The sequence below is a fragment of the Pteronotus mesoamericanus genome, unplaced genomic scaffold (genome assembly GCF_021234165.1).
Source record: "Pteronotus mesoamericanus isolate MK-2021 breed Mesoamerican mustached bat unplaced genomic scaffold, CSHL_Meso_final scaffold_533, whole genome shotgun sequence".
NCBI classification, from domain to species: Eukaryota; Metazoa; Chordata; class Mammalia; order Chiroptera; family Mormoopidae; genus Pteronotus; species Pteronotus mesoamericanus.
Genome location: NW_026555320.1, coordinates 2,034,290 through 2,054,468, shown reverse-complemented (window position 1 = coordinate 2,054,468; position 20,179 = coordinate 2,034,290). Strand labels below are relative to the sequence as shown.

At 58.0% G+C, this 20,179-nt stretch overlaps 1 protein-coding gene across 2 annotated transcripts in view; it reads right to left on the bottom strand.

Moving 5' to 3' along the window:
• LIMD1 (LIM domain containing 1) overlaps positions 1 to 19,713 on the bottom strand; it is a 56,709-nt gene extending 36,996 nt beyond the window's left edge. For both annotated transcript variants that reach the window (XM_054594672.1, XM_054594673.1), the window contains exon 1: positions 17,600 to 19,713. In XM_054594672.1, the coding sequence (XP_054450647.1) occupies positions 17,600 to 18,989 (1,390 nt within the window). In that variant the 5' untranslated portion in view covers positions 18,990 to 19,713. The remainder of the gene's footprint in view (positions 1 to 17,599) is intronic.
• Between the last annotated feature and the right edge of the window lie 466 nt (positions 19,714 to 20,179).

The window sequence follows — 20,179 nt, the reverse complement described above, 5'->3', positions numbered from 1 at the left end:
GTTAATAACAGTTGGCATTTGTACACAAATGTCATCACCACACTCAAGGCAGTGACAGCATCCTCTGTCCCCAAAGATGGCACCTGTCCCCGTGCCTTTGGCAAGGCCTCCCTTCCTACCGCCCCCTTCCCCAGGCAACCGCCGCTCTGCCTTCCATCATCACAGATCAGCGTGCCTTTTCTCAAGGCTATGTTGATGGCGTGTAGAGTGTGCGCTCTTTTTTACTTGTTCGCTTTCACTCAGCATGATTCTTTTGAGATTCACCCATGTCGCTGCATGCACCAAGCGTCCGTTCCTTTTCATTGCTGAGTAGTATTCCATTGCATGGCAGGACCACAATAGGTTCATCTGCCTGCCCCCCCCCGCCCCCGCTGATGGACATCTGAGCTGTTTCCAGCACGGGGCTGTTACAAGTAAAGCTGCTTGCGTACAAGTGTTTTTATGGACATATATTTCCTTTTCTCTTGGGTAAAGACCTAGGAGTGGAATGGCTAGGTCTTAGGTGGGTATATGTTTAACTTCATAAGAAACGGCCAAGCTGTTTGCTAAAGAAGTTCTGCCATCTTACATTCCCACGGCGGTTCACGAGGCTTCCACCTTCCCGACATCCCTGTGGCACTTGCCACGAATGATGTGCCGGAGCAACTCTTCATGGGCTTCTTTGCCATCCTGTATCGTCTTGGGTGACATGTCTGTACAAATCTTTTGCCCCCTTTTTGTCTTACTGCTGAGTTACGAGGATTTCTTACCTGTCTGGGATACAAGCCCTTTATGAGATACTCGCGGAGTAAAGATTTCACCGGAGTCCTATGAACTCCAGCTGTCTCTGTCTCCCCGGACTCTGAGGTGCATTTCAACTCAAGGGTCTACGGGCCCGGCCTCGCCTCCCCCTGCCGTGTGCCAAGCCCGCGCCCTCTCCCCAGGCAGGGGGCTGCGGCCGCCCCAGCGCTCACCCCATCTCCAGTCCGGCTCTCAAAACTCACTGTCCTTCACTGCCTGATATCCACTATCTTGAAAACCTTTGGTTCACATATTTTGTCCGTTGTTTGCTTTGTTTGTGCTTTTTGGTTGTTTCAGGGAGGAGGTCCATCCAGTTCCCGTTACTCTATCCTTAGTGGGAATTATTAGGCATCGTATGTACCAAGCACCGGGCTGCACAATTTATATGTTTCTTCACTTAACAGCAATCCTACAAAACGGGCATCATCGTCATTATACAGACGAGAACCTGACATTCAAAGATTAAGCAGAAGGCCCCAAGTCGGGCTGACCTTACGCCATGCCCACCCCGTGCATTCACAGAGAGGCCAGGGGAATAAGGGGGGATGCCCATGGGGCTCCAGGCTTCTCGCGCCCACGTTCAGAGCACCGAAGAATCCATAAATTCCCGCCCACTGGCGGGAGCGGAGCCCTCTCGCGGCTGTAGCCTGAGGTGGGGGCCACGCCCGCTCCCCCCACCACAGATGTGGGGTAGGGGGCACGGAGGGATCCCGCAGAGAGTGTGCGCCTGCCCGGGGCCTCGGCCTCACAGGGTTCCCTGGGGAGCTTGGGAACTGGGCAAGTTTCTGAAAGATCGTGAATACTCACTACCTGGGGTAGGGACTCCTGTTTGCTTCTTCCCTTCTGGCGGTTTATTTAAAGTACAACTTACTTTTTTAAAGCAGTTTTAGGTTCACAGCTAAACTGCGTCACCAGCACAGAGGTTCCCCACACGCTTGCCGCCCCCACGCCCTCGCATCCTCCCACAGCATCAACATCCGCCGCCGGGGCGGGGCGTACGCTGGACGTGATGAACCTGCACCCAGAACCCACAGCCTGCGTGAGGGTCCGCTCCGGCTGCGGCATGGTCTGTGGGTCTGGACACGCGTGTAATCACAGGGAGTCCTCTGAGCTCTGCTACACATCCCCCTCCTCTAACATCTGCCCCCCACTGATCTTTTCACTGTCTCCACAGCTTTGCCTTTTCCAGAAGGACATGAAGGCGGAATCATACAGCGTATGTGGCCTTTCCAGATTGGCTTCTTCACTTAGTCACACATGTTTAAGGTTCTTCCATGTCTTTTCATGGCTGCATAGCTCATTTCTTTTTAACTGAATGATAATTCCATTGGATGTCCTACCGTTGGCTTATCCATTCACCTACTGAGGGGGGCGTCGCGGTTGCTTTCAGGCTTTCACCATTATGAATGCAGCTGCGACAAACACCCGCGTGCACGTTTTCATGTGCACACAGGTTTTCAGTTCATTTGGGGCAACACTATAGAGCAAGCTGCTGGACTGTACGGTAGGCATATGTTTCGTTTTACAAGAAACTGCCAAACTGTCTTGCAAAGTGGCTGCATGGGATTTTTTCAAAAATTATACTCTTCCCACAGGGAAGGACAAGGACGAGGCACGGCTTCCTGGTTTAAAAGGGGGACCACCTGGGGCAGAGAGCCGCTGCAGGGATCCGAGCCCAGCCGGCCCCTCCTCTGCAGCCTGTGGTTTCCTGCCAGGAAGAGCCAGCCACACCTGTCCCCTCCCACCTGTCACAGCAGCAGCGGCCTGCGGAGGGCTAGGGCCTGGCCGCGTGGCTGCGTCCCCACCAGCAGAAGGAACGCAGAGCTCACGCACGGTGGAGCAAAGAAGCACTGAACGCATTCAAAAGCTGGGGCTGGCGGAGGGAGGGCGGTTTGGGTTCGGGAAAAGGCACAAGAAGGTGGCGCGGAGACAGGAAGGCCAGAGGCCTGTGCGCAACTGCGGGGGGATGCATGTGACAGCAGTGAGCCAGCTGGGCCGCGGGGAGGAGGCGCTGGAGGCCAGGACACCCCAGAGGGGCCCCTGGGACACAGGACGGGATGGGGAGTGACTGACTGAGCCAGGCAGGGAGTGTGGTGCCAGGGAGCAAGAGCAGGAGAGAGACACCGCGCCGCTCGGCCACAGGGGGCTCACAGGGGCCGCAGCGTGTCCTAGGAGCAAGGCATCCTTCCGAGGCGCTCGGACTGGGCAACCGCAGCCGCCCAGACCTGCAGGGCTCCTCCCAGGCAGAGGTGCCAGGACGATGAGGCCCCTATTCACACTGCATTTGCTCCTCCCGGGGCCTGGGGCAGCTGTCCAGAGCCGAACCAGACCTCCCAGTGACAGAGAAGAAAAACTGGGTACCCGTGACCCATGCTGCTAACACTGTGACTTACTGTAATGTAACGTAGTAACAGGCCTTCACAAAAGCTTTCAATTCACCAGGCATTCACAGAACGTTTCACTCCTAAGGGAAGGTGGTATTTTATTATTACTGTTGTCACCGCCACCATCGTTATTGTTTCGGCTGCGTATTAACCGCTCTGGCTGGCCTGACCCTCTTGTGCACAATGGTGGTTGTCAAGCTGCTTAAAGGACATGAAACTTTTCTCAAAAACAGTATCAGTGGAACCTCCACTCTATATGACAGGCAAAGGGGAAGATCATTTTATGGTTTGGGTGGGACACAGGCCACTCGGCCTCCTGGAATGTCCCCGTCCCGGACGGCGGTACCAGGAAGATTGTCTGAGAGCCAATGACACAGCGAAACTGATCGAATGCAGATCGAATGGGCAGCGTTCCCTGGCAGAGACGCCACTTACCCCAGATCGGTATTAAATGATCTTCGGCACACCTGAAGCCAAACGTTACCTGGGCCTGCCTCCTGGCCAAGGCAGGAGCTGCATACACAGAGGCAGCGAGCAGCCCGGGCGCGAGGCTTGGCTGCAGCACAGGTCCTGCCCACGTCCCCGCCCCCGCCGCGGACAGCGCCGAGAACCCTGCGGCCCCCTTCCACCGGACGCACAGCCGACCTGCGTGAGGACCACCTGCGTCAGCGCCTTCCGTTGCTATGACGAGGACTGAAATACAAAGGCCCCATCAGGTAGGCAGTGGGTGTGGCCTGCACCCCAGGTCCTCTATCAGGGGGCCGTCCTGAAGCTGCCCCCTTCACTGGACGTGGGGGGCAGCCTCTTTAGCTCTGGCCCCTGCAGCAAATCACAGGGAGGGGGCTGGTTCACACAGTCATCAACCACCTACTGCGCTGAGAGGGAGTGGCGACAAAGGTCAGGGCGCCCAGCCAGCATTGGGGAGCGGGCTGGGGCCGGGGGGCAGGTCTGCCTGGAACATATCGGGATGAGTTATTCCAGACACAAGCTGAACAGGGCTTTTTGTGAGCCGAGGGCTGTAGCCTGTGGATCTGGGCAGCTCTGGGAAGCTCTGGGAGTAAACAGGTTCTGGAAGAGAGGCCCAGGGCTGGGGCAGAGCTGGACCAATGACCCCAGCAATGGTCCTCCTCCACGCCACCCTAGAAGCTCCCCTAAAACCCCAGGGGGCGGTGGGTGCTGGGCTCCTGCCTCACACGCAGATGAGCACTTCTCTTAACAGGCGGTAGGAAGCGGTGGAGACGCTCACCTCAACCTCCAGGGAGGGGCCTCAGTTTGGGGGCGGGGCCAAACCACTGCAGGGGACACTAAGAGGCGGCCAAGGCTGACAGCCCGGCACCCTGGCCCCCCCTGCCTCTGCCCCCTCTCCCAGGCACCCTGTCATTCCTGAGTCCAGGGGTGAACTCTCAGCAAGCCACAAAGGAAGTATTTAAGGCCATTTTGGGCACCGAGGTCATTGCGCCAGTCCGCTTTCTTCACTCTGAAAGCTGCTCAACACCAACCATGGCTTCAATTCATTGCAGTGGGAAAGGAAGTTTCTATTGCAATAGGCCGAGCTAGCCTCCCAGCTGCCCAGGGCTCCCCGCCAGCCCCGCCCGCCACTCCCGAGGGAAGAAGAGAGTTCAGGGTATCCCCCAGCAGGCCCCGCGCGCCCCCAGCTCCTGGGGCTCCCCGGCCTGCCCTTCCCTTCTCCTCCCGTCTCCCCACTCAGAGGCCCGCTTGCTTTCTCAGCTCTGTTCTGACCTAGGAACGGCCAATCCGCGCAGGGAAACATGTGCCGCCTTGCCAGGAGTCAAACGCAAAGGAGGGACGCCACTTGTCCCTGACGCATTGGCAAAGACGGAGAACAACAGCGGCTGTGGAGGGCGCAGAGGAAAGGGCACTTTGGAACACTGTTAGTAGATGCATAAACATGACAACCTTTCTGGAAGGCAGTGTGGCCTGATATAGAGAAATCCTTGAAGCACCTTCACCCGACCTGACACACTGAGGAAGAGCCCGACTGTCATGCTGTAGAAGAGTCTCGTTCTCCACCGCAGCTATTATCCGTGAAGCCGCCGCAAATGCCAAGTCAACAAATACTGAACTGCTGTTCCTACAGGAAATACAAGGCTAGGTTCCCATGAGCCTCTGGTCACTTTTTCATCAACCAATCCATACGTAGTGTTGTTTTATCTGTGTCTCTGACACCTTATTTAGTATAAACTGTTGATTCATTAACCCTGAATTCACGCCAACAGCAGCATGACTCATGCCCAAACGAAGCTTGCAGAGCACATGTATCTTCTCTGTCAGACACACCAGAGCCTCCTCATGTTTAGGAACAAACACTAGGCCGCACTTCAGCAATGCTCTCGGGGGCCATCTAACACTGAGAAATCACCAACAAAAAGCACAAAAATGCAAAAACCGTGGCATTGAATAGACCACGAAGAGGACACTTGTTTGTAGCATGAGAGCCGAAACAGGCAGGCACCACGTCACCCCAAGAGACCTCGGCTGGAACATCTGCAGGCAACTCAAAATTTTCTGTGCTCTGTGCGTATTCCCAAATGATCACCGAAGAGCTAACTATTGTTGATGGTGTCAACAAATAAATTTCATCAAGTAGGCAAATGCATAAAACAGAATCTGAATAATATGGATCGACTGTATAGAAATTCATTAATGTTACCTTTTAGGACAGGCAAACAAATAAAAGGATGAAAAAAACCAGAGCAGTGGTTGCCTGGGGCCGGCGCTGGCTGAGAAGAGGCCAAGGGAACTTCCTGGGGCTGGAACTTTCTAGATTGTGATAGGAGAGTGGGTTACAAGGGTGCATGCACTTGTCAAAACTCATGGAACTAAACAGTGCACTGTATATAAATGTTTAAAAAACACAAGCACAAATTCCTTGGCATTCCTTCCATGGGGAGGTGGGGGTCCTCAACCTCTCCCCCTGAGTATGGTTGGGCTGGCGATGCTCAGGAGAGCCTGGGGTGTCCGGTGTGGAGGTGAGAAGCCCAGTCAGCGTGCAGCTGGGCGGAGGCCCTGCCTGTTTGCTCAGCACCAGCCGGGCCATTCCTCCCCCACCCCTCATCCAGCGCCGCCCTGGACTGTAAACGTAGGCACAGCCGCCTGTCCCCACCCCCGCCCCTCCTCATACACCACTGTCGGGCGCGGGTAACCTGGAGAGGAGGCAGCCACAGGTCGGCCAAGGGCAGAGGCGGGGCTGCCAGCTCCAAAACTGACCTCAGTGTGGTGGGTCAACAAAGGGCCTGTGTAAGCGCGGCCACCTGAGAGGACAGCCTCAGCTGCGTTAGAGCAGGCCCCAGACAATGGGGTCTTTGGAAGCTGCCCGGAAAGCCACCCCAGCCTGGCCGCCCTCCCCCACAGGCGCACAAGGCCTCCAGAGCCTGGTTAGAGGTGCAGGGTGTGGGCAGCCTTTCGCTGGGGCCCCAGGGGAGCCAGACCCCGAGGGGCCCCCTCCCACCTCTCTGGACAGGAAACAGCGATTTTCACTTCTCTAACTATAACAAGGGGATGGGCGGTCTCTTTGGATGCTCTGCCCATACTCGCTGAACAGAGCGTGTTTTTAAGGTTCTGGAAAATTGGCTCAGCAACATGACCACCTGCTAGGTCATGCCCCACGCAGACACCAGCTTGGGGCCCCAGGGCGTCTTCTTCCTCTGTCAGTGCACACGCGAGCCTCAGGGGGCGGGGTAGGGCTCGCTGGTAAAATCCGTCCCCCCCCCCACCGACAAGTTACAATCTTCTTGTTTAAGCACTTACGGATTTGAACAAATCAAGGGGGCTAGGCTTTCTCACGGGACGAGGTAAAGAGGCTTTGATATTTTTGAGCAAATAATCATCGTAAGTGTTTGTATGGTAGGCCATTCCCTATTCTGAGGGCTTCACGTAGCACAACCCCGTCCAACAGAAAAATGACACGAGCCACCTGGGATTTTACATTGTCAAGTAGCCACGCCTAAAAAGTAAACACAGGTGAAACTAATTTTAGTAATATATTTACTTAGCCCCGTATATCCAACATCTTCTCATTTACACATAAACTCAGTATAAAAATATAAATGAGCTATTTACATTTTTTTTCCATGCCAAGTCTTCAAAGTCGAGGTCTCTCACAGGCAGAGCACAGCTCAGTTCGGACTGGCCACCTTTTGAAGTGCTCGGCACCACCTGTGGCTAGTGCCTCCCACACTGGACAGCACAGACGCATACTGTACCGATTAACTTGCTCCTCGCAACAACCACATCCTTATTTCCCGGATGGGGAAACGGAGACACGAGACCCGCGAGCCCTCCGCCCAGGGCCGGCCCAGCCACACCCACTCACATGGCTTTTCTCATTCACAAACAGTGACTCCGAAGCGGATTTTCTTGTGCTGCGAATATCTTCTCGGGCAGGAACGCGCGCGCCAGCCAGCGCGCCTCCTGCCGCCCGCCACCAGCCTCCCCAGGACTTAAGTGAGCGGGCCCCAAGCTCTGCAGACCCAGGCAACCCATGGCGCCCAGGCCTCCTCCGGCCCCTCCAGTCCTCAGTCACCCGGGCACCTTCTGCCCGCGCGGGAGAGCCCACCCGAGCACCTCCTGGCCCGGGTCATGGCTAAGGAGGGCTAGGTGGGCGAGCCGGCTACCCTCACCTGTGCATGTGGCGCTGTGCCCACCACGGCGGCAACAGCTCCCCTCAGAGCACCGACACTCAGGAGGGAGCCAGGGAATGTCTCCTTTCCTCCACTGGCAGGGTATCCATTGTTTCATTCACCAAGGACCTGCTGAGCCTCTGCTGTGTACCAGGCGCTGCCCTGGGCCCCGGAGATGCACCAGCGACCAGGACAGACACCGCACTCTCCTGGGGTGCATGTTCCAGCAGGGGAACCAAGCAGTAAGTCTCTGCGCACAGAGGAAGCCTCCTAATCCTAATTCAGCCCCTTGCATACAGCAGGTGCTCCATGATGGCTGTTGAGGGAGTAGAGGATTTGGGCCTGGAACTGAACAGGGTGACAGACAGAGGTGGGGGAAGGGTCTGGGAGGGACAGAGGAGGGGCAGGTGAGCGCCACTGGACGCAGTAGGGAAGTCAGTGCCCCATGGGGGCTCATGCCCACCGTCCCGCTTCAGGCCTTGCGAGCTCCCCGCGGCCAGCAAGACAGGAAGCGTCCAGAGTCACGCAGGTCACGTGGGGTCTGACTGCAATTCCCTTCTCCTCAAAACGTGGTCACGTGTCAGGCCGGCGCAGGGAACAGGGCATCCCCACGTGCACAGCCTCTGGAGGTTCAGCGTCTGCCATGTTCAGCATCTGCCCCGCGTCTGGCCCACCTACCGCCGGCCATGCCACCAAAGTCCTCACCCAATAAGCTCACCCTTCAACTCGATGCGCTGTCAGGGCCTGACAGACGTCGGTACAGGGCGTCACAGCTGCCGCTGCGCACAAGTTATGGAGCGGTTACGTTTGTGGCTTCCACTGTGGCTCAGCGCCCTATTGCTAAGCAAAGAGTAGCGCTGTGACCAGGACATTCCAGTTTTTGACTCTGATGGCGTAACATTATAAATACCCACCATGACTCGACCATTCACCAAACACTTTATGAGTCCCTTCCATGGACCAGGCCCTGTGTTTTACATCTTGAATCTTATCACTAACACAGTGTTCGGTTTTATTTCCTCATTTTTCTTATTTCTTAACTGCTTCTTTATCACATAGCTTACATTTTTTCCCCCCAAAAGAATGTAGTTTTGATCCCATGAGTCAGGCCAACGACGACCACGCATTGTTAGTGAAAGGACACTTCTACGCCACCTGGGTTGAGACACTGCGATCTCATGGAGGGGCCTGGCGGCCGACTCGGAAAAGGGGCTGCCGTCGCTGTCCACCTGCTCCCCGCCCGGGGGGTGGGTTCATTTACACGCAGGTTCTTCCCGCCTTCACCACCCCAGGCTTCTCTGCTCTGGTGCTGGCTACTCTTCCAAGTTCAACAGACACACACACCCCCCACACGCAGTGTCTGAAGCCGCTCCTGCCCCCAAACATGGTCACCTCCAGAGCCGAGAGCCACCTCCCAGCCGACAGCCTGAACCCCGCAGCACGGGAAAGCAAACAGAAGTGTAACAAACACAGGACACCCACTCCCCATCGGGCGAGGAAACTGAGGCAGGAAAGGGAAGCTACGTGCCTGAGCTGGCACAGCCTGCGGCTCCCAGCTGCCGGCACGTCAGGGTGAGGACAGCGCTGTTGGCGAGCGCCCTGGAGCCCAGCCACAGCTGCCGCCAGCCAGGCTGCCCGGAACCTGTCTCCTTCTAAACTCAATACCTACTGCATCGTCAGGCAGCAAATGTCAACTGAGAGGGGAGGGGGCGTGCGGTACACAGAACAGGCAACACTTCAGCAGGTGCAAAACCTCCGCCCAGTCCACAGGGCAAGCACTGACTATCCTATGAGCAAACAGGGTCACCGCTGGGTTCCACCGGCTGAAAGGAAACCATCAACGCTGCCGATAGGAGGTTCCAGGGCACAGGGAAGCTGCTGTTGTGGTCGGGGGGCCTCGGGCAGCCAGGGCAAATCCGCTGCTGTCTCGTCACGCTGAATGGGCTGTCACGTGCTGTCCAGCCCAGGGCCTGCGGGGGTGCATGTCCACTCTGACTCAGGGCCTATGAGAAGGGGCGCCCTGTCCACTCGGTCCTCAAATCACCTGGGCCTCTGCACCTCCTGGGGTTGGCTGCAGAGGGAGACCCATGCTAACCAAGCTCAAGTCCCCTTCTTTTGACTGACAGACCACACCATGGTAGGCTTCCAGAACTTTCTCTGTGCTACAAATACACGTGTGCAGGAAGCTAGAGGCCCCTGATATGCTCCCGGCAGACTTCCAGTAACAGGGAGTAAGCAGTCCCGGCTCTTCCCAGGACACGCACAGACGAGTCACCGAACAAGAAGGGCGAAGAAGGAACAGGGCCACATCCAAACCCATGGCTCTCAAAACTTAAAAATAACCTGGCCTCGGCCCCTAAAGAATTCCCCTTGGAACACTCACGCAGAAAGTCTCCGGCCTCCCAGCGTGACCCTGACATTCTGTGTCCAGCTGGCTTCCCTGGGAGGGGACAAATGAAAAACAAAACCTGCAGTAGATATAAATATTTGCTGGCAAACACTGTCCTGCCGGCGACGCGCCTTGGGGAGTTCAGGGCCTGTGCTGCTGAAGGGGAGGCTTCTGTTCAGGGTGGACTCCAAGCACAGCCCCAGCCAACGCTGGGTTTCGAGAACCGTCGCCCACGGCCTGGGCGTGACAATGACCCTTAGGCCAGGGCATCGTGGCCGCCCCCCGCCAGCTCGGGTGCCCCTTCACGCCCTGCCTTCCTTGTTGCTGCCCCGGAGGACGGGGGAGACTCCGGCCCTGAGCCCTGCAGTGCCCTCGGTCAGAAAGCCACCGCGCTCCCCGGGGCTGAGGGGCAGCACGGTGCGGAGGCCAGAACCTCGGACTCCGCAGCCACGCTCAGCAAAGCTCCTTAACGAATGCATCAGGCAGGTTACTTGGTTTCTGTGTGCCTCCGTGTCCCCATCTATGAAACGGGGTCATGAAATAGCGCTGGTAGGAGCATTAGACACGCTGACGCAGCCGAGATGACTTGCAAAGGGCCCGGCACAGAGCGCCTGCTCAACGAATTTTAGCAAAAGTATCTCAGGGCCGTCCTCCCAGCTGAAAACCCTTCTCCTTTCCCTCCACAGCCCCTCAGTCCCGTCAGCAGGCATCAACTGAGCCCCCGCTATGTGGGGTCCTGACAGTGCCAGGCCCCAAGGCCTCTGTCCCACGTCCAAGGATCACGACGGAGTGGGTCCACAGAGGCCTGGGACATGCCGGCAAAAACAAGGTCACTGAGCCCCACGGCCGGGGCTCACCGGGGTCCCCCGCCCTGAGGACCCCACGGTTAACTAGAAGGAGAGTCTGAAAGGCCTCGAGGCAGGGAGACCACTGTAACACAGCAGCTCCCACGTTCGGCTGTTTCCTGAAGGAGCCCTTTAGTCCTTTCTAGTGTCACTTTCGTAGACACTCCCTGCAGAGCAGCCTGGCTTCTGGGTCCAAAACGCCTCCGCATCTGGCTAGAGAGCCAAGGCCCACAGCTCAAGACGCATCCTGCATCCCAACGGGCTCCGGCCACGGCTCTGCACGGGCAACTTTCTGCCAAAAATCTCAGCGCTGATAGTTCAAAGGGTGGCAGGCACGTCAGTGGTTCGTGGTTCTTGTTGTAATTGCACGTCTGCTCCAGAATATCTAAAGTATAAGCAATTACCGCTTACCACTGAAAATGGAACAGCAACTTAAAAAAAGTCTTTTAATTCTATGCAGGTCTGGAAGGGAGATGATCGGGTCAGCCCCCGGCTCCCCAGGCTCCCGCCATGGCCGACCCCCGGCTGCCCTGCTGTGGGCCGCTGGGTCAGCTAGAATCCGGGCACGCAATTGCAGACCAAGCCACGGCTGCCAGACTGCGGGTGAGAAGCTCCCAGCTCAGCAGAGCACAGCCAGCCCGACGTCGCACCTGGGGCTGCTGGAAGGCTCCGGGCCAGAACACCTGGTCTCCTCGCTCTCAAGTGCGTGCCTTGCTTCCACAGCTCAGTCTCCTGTGCCGAGTCATAAATCAGCATGTGTAAAGAAACGCAACTTAAAAAATCTCTGGCAAGAACGGCCATGTATAAAGGTCAGTTTCATGCTCCAGATTACTAATGGAAAGAGCAGGAGAATTAGATGAACAAGACAAGCCGTTCTTTCCTGGTCCCGAGGAGGGAGGCCCCAGAGACGGCCAGCCCGATGGGACCAGGCAGCCGCCGTGGGAAACCGATGTCAGGGCACACCAGTGCTGCAGCTGCAGACCCACGGCCCTGGGGGGGACGCAGGAGCTGGCCAGGGGGACGCGGGCTGCGCAAGGGCAAGGGCAGGAGCCCTGTGGTGGGCAGGGACACCACCGGCTCAGGGCCAGCAATGAGGCTGGGGTGGCAGGAGCCAGTGAGCACAGTGGGCTGGGGCCCAGCAAGAGGACGATGGTGTCACTGCTAAGAGCGATGGCCCGAGCCGGACCCTCCTGTCCGAGAGGACAGGGCCCTGACCGTGCACCTTGCTGATGTGTCATCAGGGGACAGGGGAACCCCTGTGAACGAGGTGCAGACGCTTGGTCGCCCTCTCCCCGCTGAAACCCCTGAAGAGCAATCCTGCGGACGGCCGGCAGCTGGGGCCGGGGCTGAAGGAGGATGGAGAGTCCACCCCCTCGGAGAACAGAGGCCCAACGGTGCCCGAGCCCTGACCACTGGCCAAGAGGAGCAGCCACACCACAGTGCGAGCTGGACAGCGGGTACGGCGGGGCCGGCCACCCTGCCGTCACCGAACCCCTGCTCTCCACAGCCAGAGCTGCGCGCGCACGGCCCACGCGCTGCCTCTTCATCCCCAAACCTGCCACGAAACGTTTTAAAATCTGCTTAAGGTTTTAGAAGTTATTTCAAATCACACGATTGCTTAAAAACTCAAGGTCGTGGTCAGAAGTTACCTTTCTGATAACTTTTTTCTTTCTTTCTATGGTTATCTTTCAAGGCTGGTAGAGAAATGTAAGGGGCGCAGGTAGGGGGGGCCTCTTGGGTCCTGGTCACGCTTTGTGTCTTGACCTGGGTGCAGGCTACGTGGGTGTGACCTCTCAGTGAACATCTACAATGTATGTCTGTTACACATCAATAAAAAGTTAAGAAAACATATGCCCTTCTGATTTTAAGGAGACTATTATCTGGTTTATTTTTTTAAAAATCCACATGGCTTATGCAATTTGAAAAGGGCTGGGTGTCCCCATATCTCAGGTGGCACCTGCAGGGCTAGCCAGGCAGGACCGAGGTCATAGGTGCCACTTAGAAACGTTACCACAGGATCAGAAATTTACCCACATGGTAACGGATGCCCAGATCCGAGTCACGGTGCAATGTCCCCAGAAGGAACTCAGGGGAACTCCCGGGCGATGGCATCTGGTCATGCCGGCTGCTCGGATGGAGCCCGAGAGCTGATGCTGACCTTCTGCCGCCTCCTACTTCAGCACTAGGTGCAGGTTTACTGCCGTGCCTGGTCTTCGGGGGTCCCCGGGGTCGGCCCAGGCTGCAGGCCCATGTGGCAGCTGGAGCTCTCCTCTGCCCACCTGGCTCCCCTCCCCACCGCAGGTCGGGGTCCCAGGAGCACCCCCTGCACATAAACTCTGCCTCAGAGTCCGCTTCCCAGGAAACCCAGCCCGTAGCAGGTGGTTTATTTGTGCCCTTTTTCCTTGGAGCAGGAGGAGAGGCCCAGTGTGAGGAAGACAAACGAACACCGCGGAGGAAAAGGCAGGAAAGGTTAAACAAAAGGCACAGTGCCCTCCTCGCTTCCTCCCGGTGTAAACAGTGGTGTTTAAACGGAAGCCCACAGGGTCCTCGGGTGGCCTCCTCCAAGGGCAAGGCCTGGGGAGGCGGGAAAGCCAACGATGTTCTCCTAGCAGCAAAGCTTGTCCTTAACTCTTTCCTCGTGGACAGAAAGACACAAAGAGGAGGACTGGAGAACGGATGAGGGAGAAATGCCCCCCTGGGACCTCATCGTACTGAACCTACAAGGGCAGCCACGGAAAGTACCAGAAGGGTCCTCGGTGACCGGATGGTCAGTAACTGGAAACTGAGGTGTCTTCAGACCTCAGTGTTCTCAAAGGTGGCGGCCGGGATTCACGAGCTCCTCCCACAGTGCCCACCGGGACACCTCGTCTGCCCCAGGACGGGGCCTGCGGAACCCACCCAGACTCCTACCTTGCTTCTGGCTAGAGTTACGTTGACTGAGGATGCCCATTACCTTGCCCTGATTCTCTCTGGCAAGAGCCCCATATCTGTAGATAGTCTTCTGTTTGGAAGCACCATTTCATCATGATGTAACAAGCGCGGTGTGTTAGACAAACTCTATCCAGTGACACCAGGTCCAGGGAAGGGGAGGCCTGCGAGCAGGGAGCCCCGCAGCTGGTCTGGCCTCCCTGTACTACGGATGCGGGGTGGCCTGGAAGAGAGCATGTTTCGCTCAAGGTCCCGCGGCAGGAGCCGGGCCGAGCACTGGCTGCCGGGGGCTCAGAGGACCAGCGTCCCCCTCTGCCACACAGCCGGTCACATCAGCACGGACGGAGGCTCGCTGCCGTACCAGGCGCGGGGCAGGCCCTCTCCTCCACGGTGGGCTGTGGGGTTCCCGGCACAAGCTCCAAAAAAAGCCACCAGGCAGCATGTGAAGGGCACACAGCCCCCAGCCCCACAATCGCACCCTGGGAGCTTCCCCCACAGCTCCGCATGCACCTCGCAGGTGGCCCCTTTGACAAGTCCTCCTCGAGCGCTGCTTACGTGACCCGGGGCACATCCACCCGGGGGTGACGCTGAGCCAGCTCAACACATGCCGATATAGGACAACTGCCAAGACACACTGTTTGGGGCAAAGGCAAAGAGCAGGTGACAGCATGCCACTGCTGCCACTGGCAGCTATGTATTCATCATACTCAGGACACCCGACTAGAAATGGGGGTAGGAAGGAGACTAGTTATTTATAGTACATGTGTTTATGTCTTTTGAATTTTCTGCATGTGAATAACACAATCAAAAAATAAATACGATTCCGCCGTGGCTGGTGTGGCTCAGTGGCTTGAGCTCCAGCCTGTGAACCAAAGGGTCGCTGGTTCGATTCCCAGTCAGGGCACATGCCTGGGTTGCAGGCCAGATCCCCAGCAGGGGGTGCTGCAGAGGCAAACATATATTGATGTTTCCCTCTCTTTCTCCCTCCCTTCCTCTGTCTCTAAAAATAAATAAATATGATTCCCTTTATATGAAAGATCCAGAGTAGGTGAATCGAGACAGGACACAAACTGGCCGTTTCCCGGGGCTGGGAGCGAGGGGCAAATGGGAAGCAACAGCTTGGATGCAGGGCTTCCTTGTGGGGTGATGAAATGTTTTGGAACTAGACAGAAGTGGCGTTTGCACAGCACTATGAATGTTCTAAATGTACTCAATGCCTCTGAACTGTCTGCTTTAAAATGGTTAATTTTGTTCTATGAAGTTCACCACAATTTTTGAAAAGCCATAAAAGTAAACATATGAATGAGGTTTTCACATCTGAGCTTGGGGGGGTGGGGAAGCTTGGCAATGCTGGTGAGAAGCAAGGCCAGGCTGGACCATGGGGCCCAATCCCAGCCACACCCAGCGCCACCTGCGAGACCTGAGACCCCAGATACGTAACGCAACCTCCCCGAGCTTCAGCTTCCTCGGTGCAGTGGGTTTAATGCCAGAGCCTGCATCCTGGGGTTGCTGTGACGAGTAAATGAAATGTTCTGCGTGAAGGGCCTAGCCCAGTGCCTGGCCCGGCCCAGCCCCCGCCCCGGGCCCCTGCTCTTGCTGTCTGCCTGGCCTTTCCCTGCGCAGACTTGTGTCCACCGCCTCACCTCCCTCAAGCCTCCTCCCAAATGCCACCTTCTGGATGGGACCTCCCCTGACCACCTGATTTAAAACTGGACCCCCTCCCTGCCTGCGGCTCCATCCCCTCCTCTACCTCCTTCTCTCCCTGAAAACCAGCTAATTTATCTTGTTCACCTCCTGTCTCCTTTGACCGACCGCGGTGCCTGCTTGGGGAGGCAGAGCATCTGCCGGTCCTGTTCACTCTGCAGGGCCTGGAGCAGGGCGTGGCCCAGGGAGATGCTCAATAAACACGCTGAATGAAACGAATGGATGGTGCTAGCTAATATCTCCGCTCTGATCCACAGGGCAAACGTGCCTCCCCGGAAAAATAAAACTGTTGTTTTGCAGTTTAATGAGCTTGAAATGCATTAAAGAAATGGGCGCTCTCCCTCTGGGCAGCATGCCCACGCCCCGCCTGCCCCCTCCTCCTGCCCCCAGGTGCGCTGCCTCTGCCCGACTCCCTAAGCTCCACGGGCCCCTTCCTTTGCCTCTGTAACTTGCTTCCTCAGCCCATTTTGTGTACGTCTCACTTCTTCTACCTCTGTGACTTTCTAAATAAGCGTTCTCTTATTTTAAAAAAATTAAACAAAAATTTACATGAAAAAACTCACAGAATTTCCAGCTAAGCCCTATTCCCAAAGGGGGGGATTTGTGGAGAAGAAGAGAGGATTCTTAGTAAAATGATGCTAAGTGCTCAAAAACATACACCAACAAACGTCCCCGCGACCTCTGACCGCCCGATGCGGCGCGAGACTCTCGCAAGGAGCAAGGACACAGGGCCACCACGAGAGCCTCAGACCCGGCAAGCACCCAGGACACAGTGGCCCATTCTCGGAGAAAAGGGTAGACTGAAAGCAGCAAGCCAGCCTCTCCCCCAGGGCCGCCCCTGCCTCCGTCCTGCCCCCTCCACTCCGCAGAGCGGTCATCCCAGTGGGACTCAGCTTCCCAGGGCTCTCAGGCCTCACAGGGTAGAAAGCGTGACTTCAAGAATCCAGAGTTCAAAATGAAAAAAAAAAACCAAACCAAAAACAAAAACAACCCTCCAACCCACCTAAGAATAGGCTGCCTTCCAGCGGGGTCCCCTCCGAGGCAGCCACATCATTACTCCCCAGAAGAACATAGCTGTTCTCCTGCCGCCTCAAACCCCGCGCAGAGGGAAAACGCCAAAGCCAGCAGTCTCCAAAAGTTTGTGGTTTTCAAACAAAAAGAGAATAAAACCAAGTCTGCAAGTTTGAGCCAAACCAGAAAGGAGCATCTTCCATACTATTTTCAGCAACCTGGCAGCTGGTGGGGGCTGAGTCAGGAGGCACCTGGTCTACAGGGGCTCAAATTTCTCTGTATGTCAAGCTTGTGGAAATGCCAGGTCTCACCCCAACTTCGGAGGCAGTGTGTCTGGGGCGGGGCCCTGTAGGCTGCAATTTCTAACCAGTTCCTGGGGGAAGGAGGGGGCTGGTCCAGAGACTGAACCGCTGCTCTAGAACAAATTCCCTCATGTTAGTGTGACTCATTTCAACTACCCACAGTACCTGCAGACACACACACACAGGGCCCTACAGCGCCCCTGCCTAACCACTGGTCCTGGTAGCCAGACCTGCCTGGCCCAGCCGGCTACTGATGCACGGCTCAGGGGACCAGGGCGGAGAGGGTGGCTCCCATGCACGTCCCTGAATGAGGCGGTCGCTGTGAGAGGCCCTAAGGCACACCTGAGACCCTCGAACACGGGTCATAGCATTTCCCTTTTTTGAACGTGGTCCCAAACAATCCCACCCTGCTTCGCCCTTTACACATGGGTAACCCCCAGCTGCAAGATCCGCTTTCTGCCCAGGGATGCTTTCAAGTTTCTCAATCAGAAGCAGCACCTGAAAGAGGAAGCCAGAAAAAAAAAAGGGGCGGGGGGGGGACAGGCCAAAGAGAGTCACAGCATCCCTGGCGGCTACCCCATCACACAGTGGGCAACTCCGCCAGCCTCTCACTCACCGAAGTAGTCGGCCTTCGGATGGGCATCCATCTCCCGCTCCAGACGCTGAGTGAGGGCTTCCAACTTCAATTCAGCGGCCGAGGGCCCAGGCTCAGCGCCGGGGCTGAGGGTCTGGCAGGGCAGCTTCACTCGGTGGGGGCTGGGGCTCTCTGGGAGCACAGACCCCAGGCTGCCCTCAGACCAGCCAGCGGGACCTTCTTTACAAGATGCCTCCAGCGGGGCGGACATCACTGGATGCGCACGGCTGGTGGGGCTGAGTTTGGGACCAACGCCAAGGTCTGTGCAGCCGGGCTTGGGACCCAGCCCAGCGGCTGCACCCAGCTGCAAACCGTCCATGCTGGCTGGCAAAGACGATGGCCCAGAACTAGAAAGGTAAGATTTGGGTCCATCCTGGAACCAGGGTTGAGAGTGCACATTCAGTTTGGGCGTCACGCCTGGAACCTCACTCCCCGCGCCCGAGTTTGTTCTTGGAAGGGCTCCTTGACTGGGGCAGCTCAGGGCCAGCGGTGCTGAGATGGGGGTCCTGGGCTGAGCCGGCCCCAGCAGGGCCCCGTTCTCTGGGCCTGGGGAGGGAAGGCCAGGCCGCACCCACTGGGAGGAGGCGGTGGTCCAGAGACCTGCTGGCTTCTCACTGCTGCGGCCATCGACACCCCCGTCCTGGGCGCCCTCAAATGACCTGCTGGAACTCGGGGAGAGCTGCGGCTGGTGTAGGTGAGGGTCCCTGGAGGGTCTGGACGGTGAGGGGTCACTTCCTGAGGAGCCCAGCCACCCGCTCCCTATAGCCAGCCTGCCGCCGGAAGGCGCCCCGGGCTCCTCACCCCACTTCGGGCTTCCCAAGGAGAGGCTGTCGTAATAGTCCCCATGGCTGAGGCAGGAAGGGTCCTCGCAGGGGCTCAGCCCGTGGAAGGCAGACATCTCGGAAGTTGCCGGGCTCTCCTTGGAACCACAGTCCTGGCTACCAGGCCTTGTGCCACGGACATACGGCCTGGCCCTCTGCTCCTGGGGCGGGTACAAGGGCTGCCCAGCAGCAATGGTGGTGGCTGTCCCAGGAGCGACTGTCGAGGCAGCCAGAGGGGGCTTGGCAGCACCGTCTGTGGTCAGCTTGCTGCCCGCCCCAGTGTCCCGGTGGGCTTGTGGGGCCAGGCGGCCCCCGCCGTTGACAGGACCTCGGCCAGCCCTGGGCAGGGTCTCCTCTTGCAGGAGCTGTTGCTGCTGCTGAAGGTGGATTTTGGCCATCTTGGTGGCAAACACCCGGCGGGTTTCCTCAAACTCTGGGTTGTTGCCTGCACCTTTGTCCACTCGGAAGAGTCCATCCTTGGAGGCCTCATACATGTTCAGGTCCTCGATGAATTTACTGGCCTCCAGGCCCAGGTCGTCGTACTTATCCATGTTGCAGACTCGGGTGGACGCCTATGCCAGGTGCCAAGGGTGGTGCGTCTGTGTTTGGAGGGGGTGGTGGGACGATGCTGGCCACGAACAGGGGCTCAAGTCCAGCCCAGAACAGGTAAAACCTTCCACCTGCCTGGAGAGAGAGTCATGACCCCAGGCTTTAGAGCCCAGCCCAAGTGGAGGCCTCAAGGCCAGATGGACCAAGTTCTCTTCCAACTCCTTTTCCCCTCGTTAGTGTCCACGTGGGGGGAGATGGTGGCGCTTCCCTGTCCCAGCTTACAGTGCGTTCTTTTCTCTTTTTCAAGTCATAAAAGGAGAAAGAAAAAAAAATCACATCCTCCTTAAGCGACCAAACTCGGAAACCCAGAAAGCAGCAGCCGCAGGACGGGGCGGCGTGAAGTCTCCTGGGCCGGAGAGTGTAGAAGCCTCCGCACCGCCCGGCTGGACGGGGGCCGGAGGCGCAGGCACGTCCCAGGCGCGCTTCGTCCCCGCTGCTCACCCCCGCAGCCGCGCAGCTGTGATCCTGGCCCGCGCCGAAAGGCAGCGCGGTCCCCGGCGCACGGGCCGGTCTAGCCGAAGCAGGAAGTTCACGGCGGCCGGAGCGGGCGGCCTATTGTCCGAGAGCGGCGGTAGCTGGGCGCGCGCGGGCCGAAGGGCGGCGGGACGCGGAAGTGAGTGCGCCGGACGCCGTACCCGCCGCTCGGTCGCCAGCCCGGCACGTCCCGGGACTGAGGAGGCGGAGGCGGGGGAGGTGGCAAGGGGGCGGGGGCGCGGCCGAGGGGCGGGGCCGGCGCTCGGGAGGGCGGGCGCCCGGGGCAGGTCTGCGCAGAGCAACGTGGCCCAGGCAACGTGGCCCAGCCGCCCATTCCGCCCGCGCTGGGGAGCCCGGAGGTGCGTCCCGCACGCGGGTCCGCGCTCAAGCGCCGGGGTTGCGCGGAGTTTCCCCGCTGCCACCGCCGCCTCCTGCGCGTCCCGGACCGGCTTCGGACCGCCGGCTCCGCCCCGTCCCTGGCAACCGTGGCAAAGCTGGGCCTGGGCCTCGGCGCACAGACCACTAACTGGAGGCCTGGGCAGTGGGCCCGAGACGTGCCGCTTACAGTTTGCGGGAGCCTCGAGGGTGCAAGTCTCTCTCCCCTCCAGGCCTCTGTTTCCAGGGTGGGAAGCCAACCCCACGTGTGCCGCTGGACTCG